This window comes from Drosophila biarmipes, chromosome 3R, assembly GCF_025231255.1.
Source record: "Drosophila biarmipes strain raj3 chromosome 3R, RU_DBia_V1.1, whole genome shotgun sequence".
NCBI lineage: Eukaryota > Metazoa > Arthropoda > Insecta > Diptera > Drosophilidae > Drosophila > Drosophila biarmipes.
Window position 1 is genome coordinate 4100841 of NC_066616.1, and position 20550 is coordinate 4121390.

General features: G+C 41.0%; 1 protein-coding gene and 1 non-coding gene across 9 annotated transcripts in view; both read right to left on the bottom strand.

The window, feature by feature from the left end:
* LOC108032896 (afadin) overlaps positions 1-20550 on the bottom strand; it is a 48266-nt gene that overhangs the window by 18865 nt on the left and 8851 nt on the right. For 7 of the 8 annotated variants that reach the window (XM_017106937.3, XM_017106935.3, XM_017106936.3 and 4 more), the window contains exons 2-6: positions 13701-13921; positions 13535-13643; positions 13059-13252; positions 12474-12992; positions 12160-12241 (exon numbers count right to left, since the gene is read on the bottom strand). In XM_017106937.3, the coding sequence (XP_016962426.3) occupies positions 12160-12241; positions 12474-12992; positions 13059-13252; positions 13535-13643; positions 13701-13805 (1009 nt within the window). In that variant the 5' untranslated portion in view covers positions 13806-13921. Of the gene's footprint in view, positions 1-9193; positions 9231-12159; positions 12242-12473; positions 12993-13058; positions 13253-13534; positions 13644-13700; positions 13922-20550 lie in introns of those variants that run through there. The other variant, XM_017106939.3, reaches the window with a different exon arrangement.
* LOC122817828 (U4atac minor spliceosomal RNA) lies at positions 5268-5390 on the bottom strand. Its single transcript, XR_006367399.1, has one exon. It is a non-coding gene; the product is annotated as a U4atac minor spliceosomal RNA (small nuclear RNA).

Genomic DNA, 20550 nt, shown 5'->3' on the forward strand with positions numbered 1-20550 from the left:
CCATCTCTTTTCCACGAGGGTAAATTAATTAAAATTAAGATATGCCTAGTCCTATCTCTTTCCAATGAATGTAAATTAAGCGAAATGTAAATACTCCTAATCCTATCTCTTTTCAATGCATTCATTTTGTGAAAAATTGAAATAAAATGTAATTACTACTGGCTTAAGTAAACTATTTTCACAAGTGCACTTGCGCCTTTAATACCAGCAAGTGCGGGCAAACAACAATTCGTCCTTGGCAGTTGACATTTGGAAAGCAGCAAAGGGGGCACACTGATAAAGTGCAGTGCCAAACGGATGCCAGAAAAATCATTTTAATTGTTCCTACTTGGTCAACAGCTTGGCCGGAGCAAAGGTAGCAGCCCCACCTCCACCCGGCACCCAGCGCTCAGCACTCACCGCCGCCACCATTGTTGACACAAGAAAACGAGCAAATTGCAAAAGCCATCAAAAAGGGGGGAGGGGGACTGGCCAGTGGGTGGTGGGTGGACGGGTGAATGGTGAGATGGGGAGAGGGGTGGGGGCTGGGGCTGGACCTAGACGAACGAGCCATGAAATTGATTCGGCCAACAACGTGCCGGGATCATGTGTGAAGCCTCCAACTGTCCTTGTGTGAGGCTGTATGGACGTGCATAAGTGCGAATAAATTGTCAACAGAGCACAAAGGATGGAAAGTGTGCTTCCCACATTTTACAGGGCGAAAAACAATGCATGGAAATTGCATAACTAGTCGAGTGACTGGGCCAGGATCCGCACCAGGTGCCCGCCCATTGCCCGTTAGGCAATCCACAAAGCTGTGTATTCCTATGTGCCAGGAAAGGAGGAAACTGGGGCCACGGGCACTGGGCGCATTAATTTTTATTAGCGCAGCTTGTGCTCTAATGGCCAAAGCGATTAGAAGAGAGGAAAGTGGGCTGCGGCCCGTTCGGGTTGGTTAGCATAAATCAGAAAGAAGGTCCTCCCTGGGCTGTATCATACCCTAATCGTATCAAGTGGGGAAAACCTGTTCGACGTGTATAATAGAAATTAAAATTAAATTAAAATATTTGCTGGAAAAGTCTTGGGACTGATAGAGATCTAAGCCCCGTGGTACCTTTCGTAGAGTATTTAATGTGCAGTCCATCCCATTACCCTGCTTTTAATTAGTCGAACAAGCGGCGGAGAACGAAACTTTCGCTTCAAACTTGGCAGCAGAGCATGCCGGAGAGCGAACAGGACACTCCTAAGAATTTAATTAAAAGTGTAATATGGGGAAATATACTTTTTAGAAAAATTAACTTTTGTGCAGAGATGCAGAGGGGAAAACAGTCCCTTGGCTTGGCCTAATTGACTGAGATTGATTTTACCAGCAGCAGCAGCCTGAGCTCTCAAATTAGCAAAATTAGTCTTAAAACGTGGCGGCTTTGACTCTGCAAACCGAAGAAACCGATGGGCCACATCTCCGCCCAGGCCCGTCCTCATAGGGAACTCGGGCCACCGAACCGCACCCCAACCACACCCCCTTTCGCACGAAAGGGTGCGGGAGAAGCTTTTCACGTTGTGCAAATTAAAACAATGAAAATTTAATGAGCCAAGTTTTCCTCTCATGCAAGAAGTTTTCTTGCTCTGACCAGAAACGGACGCACTGAATGGGTGGGCGACAGGGAGCGGTTTAATCCCCGTGTAAGCCTCAACAACTATTACATAAACTCCACTTAACCAACGGTCATTTTGCGACAGATACATAGGAAAACGACGATTCTGTACAGGTTAGTAGAGGATGTTCCTCGCTAAAACAAGGTCGAAATGAGCATTTAAGATCATTTTATTATATTTCAAAAAGGGCCAAACATAGCTTGTCAAGTTATTTCTGTAAGTCACAAAGAATTTGCGAAAGTTCCTATTTCAGTCCTCTAAATATCATTTAAAACATTTATTTATCAAAGGTTTCAATCCCTGTCGGTGGTCAAAGCAAGCTATTTATTTTTCAAGGGGCCCTGAAAAAGCAAATGTAATCGATGCTTAAATTCGAATTATCTGGTGGCTTCTCCTCCCGCATGTCAAGCCACAAGTCTCCTGAAACAATCTCCTTTGGCGTTGGACGCAGTCGCCATTCAAGTCAAGTGGGGCCCAAGGCGGCTATCATTTTTGCTAGACAATTTGGCAACAGAAACAATAAAAATATAATTGCTGCACTCGAGCTGAAGCGCGTGGTCTTTCCAAAGGAAAACCCGTCTCTAAGCGAGGAAAATGAAATACGAGGGGAAAAGTACGAGAATGAAATCACATCGCGCGGGGGGCGGGGGAGCTGGGACCGTGAAAAGCCGGGGGATGGAAATGGAGGTGGAAAGTGAGAGGAGCTGATAGCTTGATTGGATTTTGCAGTTGTGCGTGACAGCGAGAGAGAGTTGTTCTTTAACTCGTTGTAAGCGGTATTCTTTGAAAACTACTACAAGAATTGACAGTTGTTTTAACCCTTTTAAATTAAATTTAAAGTTTTGGTTATGTCATTATGTCATACGAAATATATTCGAAGTCCTTTGTTGAATAGAATGGCGTTCTGTGAACGAATTTGCATTGTATATCCCTTAATTTATTGTCAGTCCTCGGTGTTTCAACAAGGGTACCCCAGAATCGAGTTTTACTTTCATAAGGTTGGAAATGCTTTTTCGGGTTGATTCGTTACGCTGTGTCGGTCGTCGTGTGCAGCCATTGATGACGACAGACAAGCCAGGACACTGTGTCCTTTTGCGCCGTGCAGCGCGTCCTTGTCCTGACCATTGAAATTAGGGCCCACAATGGCCAACACACATCGGACCGCGGGGAGAGAGCGCCCAGCCTTTGTAAATAACTCCTGAAATTTATTGATTTTTGTCTGTTTGTTTTGGCCGGGCTGCTACCTTTGCTCGGGAACTGAGCAACCGCCAGTGGGACCGACATTTCTGCTTTTTCCTTCAGGAATGCATACGCTTTACACTGATGTGAAGGTTTTCTAAAAAATTACATTGTCTTGGCTGGTGAATTAATGGCCGTGCTGGATGCCTCTTAGCCCCTAAAAAGCGCAAAACAAAACGGAAAAGCCAGCTACGTGTGAAAATTCAATTTGCGCGCTTGGAAATGCGGCAACAAAGTATAAATTGAAATCAAAGTGCGACAGACTGCGTAAAAGCGAAATTAAACGAATTGCCATCAAATTGAAAGGACACAACTCGCAGGCACTCGCACACATGGCACAACACGACACTTCGGATTAACCGCAACGAGTCGCGCGGAGGAAAATCGCCCGAAAAAGGCACAGATTAAATTAATTTTCCCCAATAATATTTTTTTAACCAACTAACCGTATGGGCACGGCGGAAGTCAGGACTGGGCAGCAGCTGCCAGGCGCCGGGCGCCACAACAAAGCGTTGACAGCGCGCAAGGATAACTGAGAGCACACTGAGCGAATGAGCAATGCCACCAAGGCGAGTCCTTCGCTGACTAGCGCACTGTCGGACTGGGTGCGTGAATGAATGAATAAGACACGAAAAAATCCAATAGGAACGCAGAGCTTAAGTTGGTCGGCTTTGGGATACCCTGGGTCTTCAGGAAATTCAATTGCACACAAAAACATTCAACACTGAATACGCGCTGATTGGCTGACTCTCTCTTTAAGTACAAAAGTGGTACTACCGATTTTGTTGTTCAGTGTAAGTTCAAGTGCTCTGATCGGGACCTTTCCAGGGGTGATCAGTCAGAAGATAAACCGTATCTTTCGGAACTACTGCTAGTTCCTCGGGGTCGAATACAACCTTGTTCTGCTGGGTACAACTACAAACACACACCCTAAAACGCCCATAAAGCAAGCAGAGTAAATTATGACTGTGTGGGTGAGTGAGTGGTGTGTAAAACAACATTTAGTTTACAATGTTTTCAACGGGTGTGTGCTGTGTGTGTGGGCTTGCGAATGGGTGTGCGAGTGCTTGAGCTCGCTGCACGTTGGTGCTGTGGCTGGTGTGTCTAAGTGCGTTTGCTCTTTGGTCCTTTGCATGACACACCAACAACGGGGCAGTGGCAGCTTTGCACACAGGATACAGCATGAGGAAGGAACTGGCACACACATCCTTCGGATGGCCATGCAGCAGCGGCATGCGGCCAGCCAACCCAACGGATGCTCTGATGCCGCGCTGCTCTGCTGGAGAGCCGGACTGAAAAACCGGACAAGGTCGTGGCTCGCGGTCCGATTCAGTTGGGTGCGATAAGCTGATTTGAATGGCGAGCTCAAGAGCTTTGTGCGGATGCACTGAGTCATCGAAAATGTATTTAAACTTAATTACAATTCAAGAAGAATCCGCTTACCCGGTCAGCACAGACACTGCGTGGAATTTAGTGAGTGGTACGATTGGTCAAAGTACTCGAAACAAAACCCACCTTTCTTAAATAAATTTTATAAAATAAAAGTAACACCAAAACAAAAAACTCTATAGATATGTACTCTAAAAATTAATTGTTTCACCTCTGTTTTACTTACTTATGATTTTTAATGAAAGTTTCTGATATACCATGCTAGAATCCTCAACTAGTCAACGACATTCCACTTTCGAAATACCTATCGAGTTACGAGAGCAGAACAGAAATAATGGGCTTTTAGCGAGTAAACCTCAAACGCCTGTCAATCATTTCCCTCCCATTTCCACTCTTATTTCCATACGCATTACCACACAAAAACCACTCCATCAATCGGGCCCAAACACCATCTCCCTCCCCGCCCTGTCTTATTGAGGCAATCAATATGCCCAACCGACTCACACCGGGAAAACACAAGAGTAAGACAAAGGATATATATGTGCCTGAGAGCACATAAAAACATGAGATATACTTGAAGCTACTTTTCGGCTAACGATTGCTGCACAGTCAACGTCTTTATTGTTGGCCAACTGGCGCTGTCTTGCCTCCACTTTCCCTGCCTGGGTTGGTTTTTGCCTAAATGGATGCTTGGCTGGGAAATGGGTGAACTCCAACTCAGGAGCCGTAAAACCGACGCGGAACTTTAAGCTTGCATTTCAACCAGCGCATTATTTTAATAGTACACAGATCACGAATATTCACCAAACGTTACTTTTACGTATGTCTAGGATTTTAATGGGAAATCTTATTCAAGCCCTAGCATGTTTGCTGTGTTTTCAACAATGCTTTAAAATAAAACACAAAGTTAATAAATAATGCAATGCTCCATGCAGCAAGTTATTAGTCTGCTATATTTAGCTCAAATTCATTTACGAGGCGGCTCCCTATAAAGTAAGGGGGCCTGGTCCAAAAATTCCGAACTCCAGTCGCGAGCGACCGGCGAGCGGGGGTATATCATTGGTGTCAGCAGCAATGTCCTCACTAGACGTTCATCGAACATTTCTGCTCCCCAAGACAAGGAAGGCCGAGTGACGGAATGTCCGCCCAGCCTATGCAGAGTTGGCCAGTACTAGTTGGGAATTATTGGCACACCCAGTGCGCGAAGTCCGCAATGTCACGATCAAACGATCGCGAAAGCGAGTTGCAAGGGTAATCCGGCCAAGTAACAGGTTTTCCTGAGCTTCCTGTTTTTCGCAGATGTGGGTTTAATGGGGTGCAACCCCTATCTCTGCCAGATTTATGGCAGCAATTAGTTGAGGAATTCACGTGCTTCCCATTCAGTTATGACGCTCGGCTGGCGACTATCAAGCTCCGCAGCCGGGCACACTCAAATCATTAATTTCCGTTCTGGCATCGTTTCGGGACCCTAATCCGCTTCGACTCATAAATAAGTAGGCAATTTCCTTTTAGTGGGAGCCTCAGGACCACTGGGGAGGGCCTAAAGTAAAATCACGAGACTGAATAATTCAATTGAGGAACGATATTCCGAATACACATTTATCCTGGCAAGGAGCCAGCGTTCCTCTGTTAAAGTGCTGTGACATGTGTCTCTGGTCCTGACTGCTGCCTTTGTCTCTGGCGCTCGAGAGCCCCGAGAGCTCACTAGCATTTCAGGTCCGCATTGTGACAATTTCGTTTAGTTATCTTTGGGTCTGCCTGGCTGACTAACTGCCAACTTCTGGGGCAGATGGCAGGACAAAAGTAAAAAGTCGGCGGGGCAATTGAGAGGCGGCATCATGTAAATGATGATGATTACTTCTCCGTGCTGTGGATGCCTGTTGGTGATTGATTCTGTTGGGCTGTGTCGAACTATGAGCGAAATTGGAAAAGCCAACAGACTATTCCACATGGAAAAATCTTATAAATTTAAGTTTTCAAACAAGCCAATAACGTATTCTTAAGATATCTGATCTATGTTTATTAGGAAGAGTAATGGTCTACCACCTCCTGCGATCTTTACGAATTGAATTGGTGCACACACAACCAAACATACAATCTATATATGACATAGTTTTTCGCAATTTATTTATTTATTTTTCGATCGTTCCCATGACAGCTATATGATATAGTCGCCCGATTTTGATAAAATTAAATTCGTAATTCAAAACAAATAAAAAAAGTTGTTTCCCAGCTTAAAAGGTTATATGTTACAATATAAGTTTTTTAAAATTTGTTGTTCCGAGAGGAATCCTTGGGAGCTATAATAGATATTTGCCCGATCCGGCTGGATCCAACTGAGAGACTAGTCTGCGTAGAAAAGGACGGACGGACGGACAGACGGACATTCTGATCCAGAATATATATACTTTATGGGGTCGGAAATGTCACCTTTAATTCGTTGCAAACTTCTGACTGAAATAATAATACCCTATGCAAGGGTATAAAAATAACTTTAGATAGAAATTGAGTCTCCACTTTAAAAAGCTCACGAAAAGGGTAGGGAGGCAATAAAACAAAAAGTGAACAAATTGTTAACCCAATTTCGAGTGACGTTTCCCCAATGTCTAAGCGCATTTCAGGCCACCCACTCTTGTGGAAGGGAAAGGACAATACCCAGGGCCGAGATGACCTTCAGGCTTCCAGAATCTGGCGGCGGCGTCCGCCTCTAAAATAAACTGCACTTCGCGGGCTTCGGTCGCAGGGTGCGTGGCGAGAAGTAAAGTCGACAGCTCCCAAGTTCCCAGAAATATTCAGGCAGCAAATTATGCTCTGCATCTTGCAAACTTTATGAGGCAGCTGGAGGGAGGGATCGGACAAAGGGGGAGTGCAGTGGGTGTTCGTGTCAGCGGGCGGGGTACCATTATTTATGAGCAGTCATGGACCAAAGTCTACGAAGGAGCTTTTTGAGCTTCATTAGGTTTGACCTTTTCTAACCGAGATTGCTTTACTACGTCCTTTTCGAAATGATTATTGTTGCTGTCGACATTTTCCTCCTTTTTATTGGAAAAACAAATGTAGCGTTAATTTTGTGCCGCACGAAAAGGAAATGTCATCAAGGCAATCGTCAGAGTGTGGTCGATGCCCTGGTCTGTTCTCCTGAATAATGTATGCATTCGCACGAAAATTTCGACCCATTTGGCTCTAATCGAGCCATTAGATATTCCCAAAATTAATAATCGGTTGGTGGGTATCTCGAACTTGTCATTAGGAAAACGCATTTGGCCTCGCTGTTCCCATTTTCGACTTCCCCTAACTACGTCATTTAACAATCTAGCCCTACAATAATATTCATATACTTTTTGCCAGTCACGACTACAATTCCGAATATAGTTTTTAATATATCATACAGTTAAAGTTATAATAAACAATCACTTTTAATTTTGTGCAAATTTTACGCTAAAACACAAAAAAGGAAGTTTGTGTTCCCTTGAAGAAATAATCAACTTTACGAACCCCATGTGAAATTTTTAAGGATTGTTGCTGACTTCAGTGATATTAAAAAAAAACAATTTTTTCATTTTTTTCAAACCATTTTTTACATCTATATGTATGTTAGAGTAGTCAGATTGAATTGAATTCGAAATTCTTCAAAATATAAAAAATTATATAATAAGATAATATGTCAAAAAGCCCCAAAGCTATAATTTGTTTCATATTATTTTCCCACCAATTTTCCGATCGTTCCTATGACAGCTATATTACATAGTCGTCCGATATTGATTAAATTAAATTCGAAATTCAAAAAAAAATTAAAAAGTTTTATTTCCAAGCGTATTAGGTTATATGTTAGAAAAACACCAAAGCATTATTTTTTTCAAATTCTTTCCCCGATAGTTCCTATGGGAGCTATAAGATATAGTTTTCCGATCCGGCTGGTTCCGTCTTATATACTACCTGCAATAGAAAGCAGACTTTTGGGAAAGTTTCAGCCCGATAGCTTTAAATCTGAGAGACTAGTTTGCGTAGAAACAGACGGACAGACGAACAGACGGACATGGCTAGATCGACTTGTACAGTGATGCTGATCAAGCAAACTTCTGACTGAAAGCACTATAGCCTCTGCAAGGGTAAACAAGCGAGTAATATTTGATTTTACATTTATTTATATTTAAAAAAAATAGAGGCAAGCATAATTCATTCAAGCCAGCAAATTATTTTAAAGTGAATCAGTTTTCTAGATTAGATTATTAATTTTCTTTTTCTAATGTTTAATTTGGGGTGTAATGTTACCTAATGTCAGGGAAAAATCGAAATTCATGTCTAATATATATGTATGTTTTTTTGCTGAGTATTATCCAGTAATTATACATTGATTTGATTCGTTATCCACAGAATAGCCCACCGTCGCTTAAGGTCATACTTAAGTTAGAATAAGATAATGTTGAAAGGGAAAGGGACAAAAAAAACTTGTTAATTTTGTACGGCTCTGAAGCTTTTCAACTATCAAACAGTTTTAAAATTCATTCGGAGTCCTTTAAAGTCTAAGTCATACATGCAGCACAGACTACTTCCCTTTAAGTGTTCATAAAACACTTCAAACGACACTCACCCCATTAGAACATCAGTGTTGTAGCACTCAAGCTTTTAATGCCAAACACAATCAATCTGACAATCAAGTTGAATGCTTCCTGAGAGCCGGAAAATTGCCAGCTCAATTTACACGAAAAAATCCAGAGACCGCAACCGCTTAATAACTCACAAAGACCAAACACGAAAATCGAAAAAGTTGCGACAAAATTTGTACAAAAAAGTTCAAGGATAAACTTTCGGTGACGGACTCCGTAGCATACTTTCCAGGGCACTCTGGGCTACTTGGCTGGCTCACCGCTCATTAACGGCGGGGTAAAATATAAATAAATAGGTGGATCCCCGTGGGAAAATAACTCACGTCTTATGCCCCAATCCATCATTTTGCAGACGGCGCTCTCTCAGCTTATGGTTCTACTATTAATTGGACCGCATATGCACCTCCCTTATCCACAGCAGTTGAAAGTTATTGGGCAAAAATCACTTTGCTACTACACAGCAAATTCAATTGAACGGCTTCTAATTTTGACAATTTTCTGTATGCATGGTGGGCGGTGGGATGAGGGGCGCGACAGCACCCCACGATGGGCGCCCAGCCATCATCCTTCCATCGCTTTATCTTCAGGAAAAACTGTTGCCGCCGCCGCTTTTTGCCGGTGAACTTTTCTCGCCTCGAATTCAACTGCGATGTGTCGCGGGTCTCCCGAAAGCGCCGCGTCGTGCTTTCCCGGACAGCATTACTTCATGACTGAACCTGACACTGGATGTGAACCTAATGCCTCCGCTGTTGCCCCAAACACAATGCGGAAAATACAGAATTCGGGTCTTCGTCGGAAAACTCTGTCGGCCATCGGCATCGGCAGCACGGTTTGAGTGAGTCCAGAACTAGGAACTGAAATACCTCCTTTTCACCAGTATCATGGCAACCATTACAATTGTACCCAAAAATATTGACCTTTTTTTATAAAGCCTACGCATATATATTTCTATCAGTAAGGAAGGGAAATTGGAAAATCGTCTTCTTCAAATTAGCTTTTTTAATATAATTTGAAATTATTGCGTTTTTTTTAAGTGTATGTGCACATGTGTTAGTCCTCGGGAGAAGTGTGACTGTGAAGTGCACGGCGTAGATAATGGACAATGGGATATGTGTTGGTGGGGAATCCCGCCACCGCCTCACCATCCTCCCCCGCCCCACCGCCATTGTCTCCTGTGCCAGCGGTACATCGACATTGCTAAGGACGCTGACAAAGCTCGGAAAAACAAGAATAACATGAATCAACAGCCGAAACGAACCACAACCTAAAACAGTCAAACTTATCTAGGCATAAACTATTTGACTTTAATTATGAGTGCCTCTAGGAGAAGCGTAACTATCGGGAAAAAATACTTCCCATTACATAACTTGAGAGATAATATTTTTCGAGTTCTGACTAATTTTGCAGGTTTTAAACAGATTCCTTATTGGTTTATGTTGTTCGTGAAAATTAGATTCAAAGTTTTCAAGTTTTAACTTCTACAAGTTTAAATTTTATTGCTTTAATTTTTTTTTTTCAATATTACCATTTCATTAAAATTAAAGTGTTGCCTTAATGTACGATTCTCGATGTTTTACTGTGCATTAAGTTTATAAAGAAAGCACATTCGCTCTTCTTATTGGCAAACGTTCAAGTGACCAAGAGTGGAGAATTCGAGGTGGTCGGTTCGTTATTCCTGTTGCTGACCCACCAGGTGGTGGCTGGAAGTGCCGACGATGCGGCCGCAGTGGTATTCCCATTATCCTTGACAGGACGAACGCACGGAAGAGAAATTGACGCTCGCCGGAGACACCAAGGCAAATCGAAATGGGTGGAATGGGTTAAGTCACTCCGCGGGGAACTCCCATCAGACACGCAACGGAACAGTTTGAAGTTTATGTCCTACAACCTCAAAGTGAGCCATAAAACTTGATAAACACCAACACAAAAGGCGCTTGAAAGCCTCTCGAATCATTTCAACTGCTAGGGTTGAATGTTTTGTAATATTGACCATGAATAATGTAATAAAATGAATGCGATGCATAGAGGAAAATAAGTTCAAAGCTCGCATAATTCCAACACACAATAAATTAGTAATTTTTTAATGAACTTAAAACACATTCTTCTTATTTTTAATTATTTATCAAGTTTATGGTAATATAACTTATTTGTATTAGTTCTTACTTGTCACCCACTGTGCAATTGAGATCCAGACAAATAAAACGGAAATTATATCGAAAGCGAAACCCAAAACGACCAAGCCGAAGTATGGTACTAGGGGAAAAGAGAGAGAGAATAAATAAAAACGCTAAGAGAAGTTTGCCCAAGGCGAGCAAACATTCTCTTTCTCTCGCGCTTTTTAAGGGAGAAAACAAACCAATGAAAACGTCTCTGAAATACAGTAAGTTGTTTGTGGAACCTAACCAATAGCTATCACGAGAAGAAAATGTTTGAAGATACAAAATCCACCCCTTTCTTTTGAGAACACTGTCCTTGCTAACGCGGTTGATGGATACGCTAAGGGTTCTGGTCTAGGACGGCGGGCTTACGGTAAAAAAACATTCAAACTTTGAACCTTCTTTTTGTTTTAAATTTCAAATTCACACATTTAGGAAGAAAAAAAATGACAGTGTAACTTTTGCACAGATGAATGCTTATGATGATAAAATCAACTGCTCCTTAATCTGTGTGAAACAAAACTAAAAGTCTTCATAAAGGTTGTTACATATAATTGATGCGCGCCCTACATTCTGCCTGTGAGACTATATAATAATAACATAAACCATCTTTTAACTCCTTATTGGAAAATGGCAACTTACGTAGCTTATCACAAAAATCGTCTTTCATTTTTCCTTATTTTTCTTTTCACTTCAGTTAAATATATATGTATGTATTTATTTAAATTACAAACTATGTGTGGTTTAATACAAACAGCTTCCACTAATAACATGGATTTGGGTTACATTTATTTTAATTTTATGAATTGTAACATTGTAAAATAAATTCATATACAAACAACACCGCCAGTTTAAAAAATTCCGTAGCGACGATAAGAAATGCCAGTCGACACTGAGCCATACTACAGCGCCTTTGAAAATATGAACTAAATAGTAACAGTCAAGTTTTTATTGTAGTTGTTCCTGTCAACCAGTCTGTTTTATGAGTGAGTGAGGGAGCATAGTTATTGATAAAACAAGGCTTGCATTATGTCAAGACCGTTGCGTGAATATTTATGAATGAAGTGGTATCCCCCCACAAGAGTAAATTGATTTTAAATGGTCGAAAATCAGGCAATATAGGAAGCACTTACCTCGCGACGTGGGATGGTTCATGAGTATCGATAGCGGGCATTCGTCGTCATCGAGTATGTATTCTGTTCCGTCGCTGTTGACCTGCATTGGAAAAAAGCAATGTCAGAACAAATTCAAAATAGGGCTTATTAAAGGATAATGATGTAGAACCGTTTAGATATATTCATATAAAGACGCCCAAATAAACATAATTAAGTATAGTTTACGCTAGGTGGCACAGTGTGCTTTAGCAGCCGACTAGGCTGAATTACAAATACACAAATAAACGATTTCGGCATGGGTATTAAGTAGGGCAATCAGTTGATTCGTTCACCTGAACCAGGCAGTAGTGCAGCGGATCGGCCTTCTCCAGTCCGTACTTTGTGAGCATTTCCCGAACGACAGCCTGGGCACAGTCCCGGATAGAAAGCAGCAGCGTCTTGTAGGGCACGTCCTGGCACAGACTCTCGCCGTATATCTTCAAGGTGCCACCGGTATCCGGACCACCATCCCTGGAACGGAACTGTTGCAGCTTCTTCTCGAGCTTCTGCTGCCTTCGCCGACGCATCACGGCCTCCGGGTTTGAGATCGACCGTGTGAACGAGGTTTCTGGCAGTTCCGTGTACAGTTTCCCGGCCACGGCATCGCTGCCATCGCCGCCGCCTCCTCCGGCGTTGCCGTTCAAGAGGGCTGATCCCGAAGACCCGCCGACCCCGTTGCCCAAGCCCAAATGACTGCCGTTGGAGGCGGGCGGGTCGGAGCTCAGCTTCGCCATCTTCTCCTTCTTCTTTTGTTCCTTTTTCTCACGTTTCGAGAGTTTCCTCTTGAAGTTTAGATCGGTCTGCTCGATGGGCTACGCACAGAGGTCATAGAGTTAGAGTTGCATGATTTAGAGTGCAATGAATATGTAAGTACTTACAGTGGTCTTCTGGTCTATGTTCTTGAGCAGGAAGCGACCCTCGCGGTCGTCTATGTGCCAATTGAGCTGCACGAGCAGTGGCTTCTCATCGGCATTCAGTCGACGCTCCTCGCCATTGGCATGCACTTCGTAAAGGGCGTAGTTGGGCACGGATAGCATCCGCATATCGGGACGGAATTTCTCAATGAGTGTGTCTAAGAAAAGTTAAAGAAAATAATTAATATCTAAAAAGCTACGCAGGGTACTTCGATATAGCATGCATTTATTATAGAAAATAATAATAATATATCTACAGTCATATTATACAAACTTTATTCAAAGAACCAGTCAAACGTTACTTATGGAAATAAACAAATGTTTGATACATAATAAAATATCCTCTAGTCCAATCAAAGAATATTGATAATGGCTGATAATATTTTAAATCTCGATTTTTAAGAATTCTAAAAGTTCTTTCAATCTGATTCATGGCTTACCTATGACATCTGTGACGGTGGCATCAGAAGCCACCCGTATACATTTGGTGGCCACTTTCTGGCCAGCATCTTGGAAGTAGAAGCGCATAACGCCATGGAAGAGCAGGTTCTGCGGTTAAAGTTATTAGAATGCAATGTACCTTAAAGATATTGGCAGCAGACTCACCTCGTCTGGCTCGGAGAGCGCAAACAGATCCAAGCGATTGGCATTCCATTGCTGAATCACTGAACGAACTGCCTCGCGATCCAACATCTTCTTATCGTGTGACATACTGTACAGGTTGTATTCGGGGTGGGGGAAGGTCTCGTCTCAGTTCTGGGAATGTTGATCGTGTTGTGACTCCAGTGTGACGTAGTTTGTGTTTCGCCTTGTTGGGCACTGACTATCTGTAAACAATAAAGCATACATTTTTGATAAAATTAGATTCTGGGTTTACAACTTCCATGAAAAGCATCGTAAACGAAGGCAGAATCAGAAGCGAAAAGTAAAAAGTTGGCGCAGATGTGGCAAACATTAAATTTTTGATGCCAAATGTAAACACTCGTTGGTCAGGAGGGGCAGAAAAACTACATACAGGAAGAAATTGTAAATATACCTACAAATCTGATGAGGAAATCGAAATAAAACACGTTGACTGGATGAGCTATAGTGCTTACAAAATAAGTTTTTAGTGCTTATTCTCTACACGTGGAGTATTGTAATATAAAACCAATCAGATTTTTAGGCATATCCATAGGAAAAAGTATATTACTGAAATAATTATTGGTATTTGTTATAAGGAAAAGATATTCACTACTTGAGAAATAAAGAAAAGGTTGTGGGACTTCTTAAAACTTGTTTTTTTTAAAGTCAATTGGTTTTAAAAATATGCTGGGTTAAATTGGTAATAGTAATAAAAATGTTAAGGGGAGTTAACTTGAAATTGGCAAAGGTGTTTGTAAATAAACCTATCTTTCGCATACCTTGATAGTTCAAAGTTAGTACTTTCAGGAGTAAATGATGGAGGCCGGTTGGTGTAACATAGCCGGAGAGTGGGAAACGGAGGGCGCCCTGCCACATGTCATCTGCCACATAAGTATATGAAAATCACCCGGTTCCACTACAAGCCAATTAAAAGTTCCATTACATGATCATATCTAGCCAGACTTTCCCACACCAGCTTTCTGCGCTCAGCGACCCTAAACAAATAACTTCATCAAAGCAGAAAATTTCAGGGCATTTGTACAAATAACTCCAAGACGTTATTTAGGGCGTGTTTTTCTGTTGGTTTGTGACAGGAGGAAGGAAACCCTCAGAGTTCAGCAGCGCTATTTCGAAGAGAAGTGATGTCAAAGAGCGGAACTATGACTGAACTAAACTATTCCAACCCTCCTTTCCTCAGTCAGTTCTTTTAACTCTTTGCTGCTATCTGCTGGCCTTATTTTCCCCGGGTTCTTTTGGTCTGTTCCCTTTTTGTTTTTGTTTTGTCTTATGTAGGCAGTTTAATAACCGTCAGAGGTTCCGCTTGGGGAAACACGTCGTTTGTGCACTGAAACTTGTCGATTTACAGACCATCGCTTTGTAGAGTTTCGAGGTGGAGGGGACTTGGAATGGTAGCCGTTTATGTAAAGCTATTTTCACAATTTCCGCGAGGGCGTGCGTCGTTTCTGGAAGTTGCATATCGAAATGTGTCTTTCTGCAGCTAACCCTAGCTTCTAGAGTTTTCATCGAAGGTGTGGAAGTAGAGAGTCCTCCCTGCATTCAAGCATGACCAGCAAAAGGGTTAAAGTGCTCGGGTATTTTCGTTGTCCGTTTCCAAAATTGCATTTCAATGGTTGCCAAGGCAATATAAGCTTTCATGGTTGATCAGTCAAGTCAGCAAGGGGTGGAAATGCTTTTATAAAGGAGGAGGGGTTTGACGATTCCTTCGAACTAATTATTTATACAGCGAATATAACTATTAATTTGCTCGTCTATTGTGATTTATAAATAATATTGTGTACCTGCACCTCGAAATGCATTGAAAAATGGTTGAGTATCGCATTTCTCTATTAACTGATTTTTTTTAAAGTGCTTACCAACAGCAGATTCAGTTTTTTCATGTGTCTTATCCATCATCCACTTATCCATCTAATTTTTGTTTAACCAAACAAAATAGTAAAAAATACGATTTTTGGATTTTATAATGCTCTGTGCGAGCTCCCACTTGATTACACTTATCTGACTTCTTGATCGTTAAACAACTAAACAATAAACGCATTATCTTGTCACAGGCATGTCAAAGTTCTCAGTAAGATATACGAAACCGTGGACACACGGAACAAACAAATCATTCCTAATGAGAATCTTACCATACGGCTTAGATTTTCCGACCAAAATTGGAGTGGCGATTTCAAACAGGGAAAAGAGACAAACTCTGCGATTTCCAAACAACATTATTAAAAAGACAAAAAGGTGACATTTGATGGTATTTCGTATTTCTTGCTGCTGTTTTCGGAGGGAAAATGCCGCCGAACAGATCGCGAGAAACAAGATAATAAAGCGAATTAAAATAGAGTCGGAAAACGGCAGCAAAATAAAAGTGTCACTGGATGGTTAAAAGACAGACCAACATAGGGAAGGCCAAAAGAGAAGTACCGCAATACTTGGCAAAAAGCAAAACAAAGCCCATCAACAGAAGAGGTGAATGTACGAAGACAACCAAATACAACACCCAGATACATTTACCTTTACAGATGCAGACACAGTAGAGGCAAAAGCATTAGCACTGGCTGTGTCTACAACTTTTCTTAAATATACATTTGAATTTTTTGTTTTTTTTCTGACTAAATTATTAGAAACAAAGCACCAATCAAATCAATTTGAATTTCAACCTTTAATGGTAATTATGTTATACAGAACATTAAATTTATTTATCTTATGAGCCCTGTCTCATTATATGACACAGAGATACCATCAGTTTAGACGCATCTGTGAGTTTTCAGTCCCAGATGCAAAGTTTCTGAGAAGCTCTAGACCTCACGAAGTGGGTCTGGGACATGTACAATTGCTGCTGGCCTAGGCATAACTAAAAGTTTTCCTCTCTGGCTGTTTTTCGTTTTTTATGCAGCTGTCACTCTGGCACCTGCAGCGCGGCAATAGACCCACCTCACACGATCTGCGCCCCCTGCGACACCCCCTCCTGCATCTGGGGTTCATGTTTGCAAAACTTGTTGCCGGTGCAATTTTTGTGCGGCCTGTGTGTGCCTGTGTTTCTTTTTATTTCAATTAATTTCGGGGTCAGTGGGTTTGTAAAACAAGCGGAAACGGCAAGAGGCTGGAAAACACTTTAAATACAGACGTTGTGGGGAAATGGCTAATCCGTAGTTCCCCCAAAGGAAACACCTGAACCGGAATGTGTACGGAGAAAATAAATCAACTGTAAACTGAAATCTCCATCATGCTAGTTTTTCAACAAAAAAATGGTTGGTAAAAATTTAAATAAACTAATATCTTCTGGGATAATTGAAAGTAAAACAATTTGGATTATAATATATTTAAAAGTTTCATAAGTCCCTAAAACCTTTTTTATGTTTTGAACGACGCCAAAAATCAAATTTAAACTATACTTAAGCTTTCCTTCCCGTTCTTTTCTCCGCTTGCTTAACGCCTTAATTGTTGTCAATTACTCAGTCAGTAGGTCTAGTACTACATCGGCAATCAAGAAAAGGAGCCATAACCCTTTAAAAACTAAATATTCAATACATTCATGGGCTAAATAAGTACCTATATAGCATACCAAATCTCACTTTTCTCTGTACATAAACCAATTGCAGTTTGGCTTATACAAGTATAAATTTAAGCCTAAGATATTTGTTTAATAAGTAGTGGTTTTCTTCGAATACTGTTAGTCAGACTATATGACTCATTCTTGTCTTGTTTGTCTTTCGGTCGATTGCGTTTTACTAGCCCTTTTTCGCCGGTCCCTTTGATCTGCCCTTCTGGGGCTTCTTTCTTTTCTGTTTATGGCTTGGTTCGCCTTGTTGCGACTGCGACATTTTTGCCAGACACAAAATAGCAAAACATCAGTACAAGAAGAAGCGCTGTAATCGAGTGCGCGACTATCAGATACCCATTACGTATTCCAATTTTCTAATTGATGTCAGACAACGGGATACGCATTCTTAAATAAGCATCAAAGAACGATAGCTAAAGCTCAGTATTGGAGCAAATGACTTTCATGTTCAGGAATATTTTATGCGCCAATAATCCGGAAAAACTGATTAACATACAAAAACACATTTAATTTAAAATCGACCAAAAATTAAAATTAAATACATTTTTCGCCTCAGTTTTAGTGCTAGAAAACAAATTTGAAATTATATATATTAGTTTTGTCAATATATATATGGCTCAATACACCTCCACAAACGACCATAACGCCTAAATTGTCTGACCCCACATTGTCATATCTCGGGAAGGTGGCGGTTTACAATCTCGCTTTGCTGCTGGTATTTCTGCATATCCTTTCTCTCCGGACAGCTGAGTAACGGGTATCTGATAGCCGAGGCGTTCCTTCTTGTTCGTTTAAAACCACAACCTTAAAGTTTTTGTAGAACTTTTGTTTACATTTACAAACTATTGAAACAAATACATATTTTTGATCACCTAAATATCAATTAGTTAACAGTATTTCGTGAGAAACACTACTCTGGCTTCTGATTTAAAGTTTTTGGAATTCATTAAACTTAACTGTGGCTGGCACTTTGTTTTCAACAAAGATTTTACGGTGACTCCACTAGTGAAAAATATATAAAAACAATTTCCTGAGAGCAAAAGGGAAAACAATAAACCGGCAAACGGCTTCAAAAGCATACCAACGTGGTTATTGACTTTTCCCTTTGTTGCTGTTTCTGTTATTGTTATTATTTGCTTAACGCCTTTTTGCGTTCGGTGCTTGGCTTGTTGACCACCGAACTGAGCAGGAAGCGAGTGATGAGCCCGGAGAAGTTGAGCATATGTGTGGAGCATAAATCGCAATCACATAGGTTGTCATTGTTGTAGCTGAATTTCTCTGCTGCTGGGCCACGCTTAATTGGTTGATGGAATTGGGTTGAACGCAATTTTTAATGAGCTCTGAATTGTTGCTAGACGACATGTGAGCGACCGACCGGCTGACTCAGCGTAGGTGTAACAAAAGACGAAGAAATAGGTCTTGAAGTCGCATGCCAACAGCGGAAGTTCCTAACGAAATTACTGGAACCGATTACTTAATAACGATGAAACATAAGGTTTACCTAAAAACTCATATTATACAAGATTTTTAACTAGACTTTAAAATAAACCAAAAAACCAGTCGGGATTATTAATCGAATCAAAATACATGGTTCACAGACTTGTAACGTGATCGAAATCTTCCGACTTTAGGCAGTACAGGTTTTCCTTTCTTCGATGCTTTCACTTGCTATCAAGTTCCCAAGAACATTTATATTTAAAATCGAACTATTACCATTTGAAAATGCTTAACTAGCTTCTATAAAGGGCCGAGGCAATCAAGATAGACACAGCGATAAGGCAGATCATGATAAGACTCCAAATATTTACAATCAGTCAATAACCTGTTGCCCGATAAGCGAAGTGGGTAACGAGAAAAACCCGTGGGTCGACACAAAACAAACATTTGGACCAATATGGGCAAACTTCATTAATTAACACACAAGAAGAGCGGCGGCCTCAAAAACGCTCTGGCATAAAGGTAAAACGACGACATAATTATCAAACCCAACGGCTAGACCAACAACATCGATATAGGGGAAGGAGGCGACAAATAAGCCAAAACAAGTGAAAGTTGATTAATAGTTTCCGTTTATGGCAAAGCGTTTTCTTTTCCACAATTTTCAGTGATTTTTGTCTCACTTTCCTGCCTTACACATATTGCAAATATTTATTTCTCGTAATTAGCACAATAAGCACGCAATTCAGACTCGAAAAACGAATGAGTAATGCATGCAAATATACAGCTTTTGGAGGGGTAAGGGAGCGTTCTGCTCCGTACTTGTGCATTTTTGCATGTGCGCATAATTAAGCTATTCATTGTTAAATATTCATGAATGCTTGTGTTTATATTTTCTGCGAGGCGTCCCGAGGGTATCGGGAGTATTTTTAGCTCGGCAACATGTAGGTCATGGCTATGCACACCACATACTAGTTTATATAACAGTTTAAAAATTAAATGACTTATCAAAATATATTTTTTTATAAATGACTCACTTCAAAATTCTTTGGACCCAAAAAAAGGAAGGTTATTAAGGTGTCAGAACCAAACCTACTGCTTATCCTTTGTTCAAGAGGGAATTATGAGAATTGAGAATTATAAGTAACATCTAGCCGTGAGAAGTCAACTCAAAATACCCATTCGTGGCCCACTGCATATTTTCACAGACGATTCGGGCACACCCTCCTGCACACAAATTTATGGAAAATTAACTAATTAAGTATGCATGGATCATCGTGTGGGGTGCGGCGCACAGGTAGACTATAGATGATCTGGCATATATATTTATGATATGGTTCATGCCAGTGATTGCAGTTGAAGGAGTTACCATGTATGGAGGATAATTATTAATTATGAGCACGATAATCAATACACTTTATTTCATCAAAACGATTTCAGCAGTAAAATGGGCAAACCATCGGAACTCTTTCAGCTTATAAGAGCCTGAGCACTTATTCGTTCTGTAGTTAGTGGAAAAACAAAGTTTCCATAACTTTTATGTTTTTTTGACCGCAATGGTATTTAAAGATTTCTCCCCATAAACTGCTTACGCAAGTTCCAGCTGAAATGTGCAGTAATATAGATTTTATGATTATTCAAAAAGGTTTGCTCAGGTGAAAACAAAAGCAAACAAAGGAAAAGAGAAATCATCTCCTCCCCGCGTAATTAAAAAGTGTGAAATGTTGCCGAATGGGAGAAAAGTTTTCCGCCGTTGGTCAGGTGTGGCTCGAAGCCATCCGGTTGGCCCGCAATTGGCCACTCTAAGCCACCGCTCATGTAATG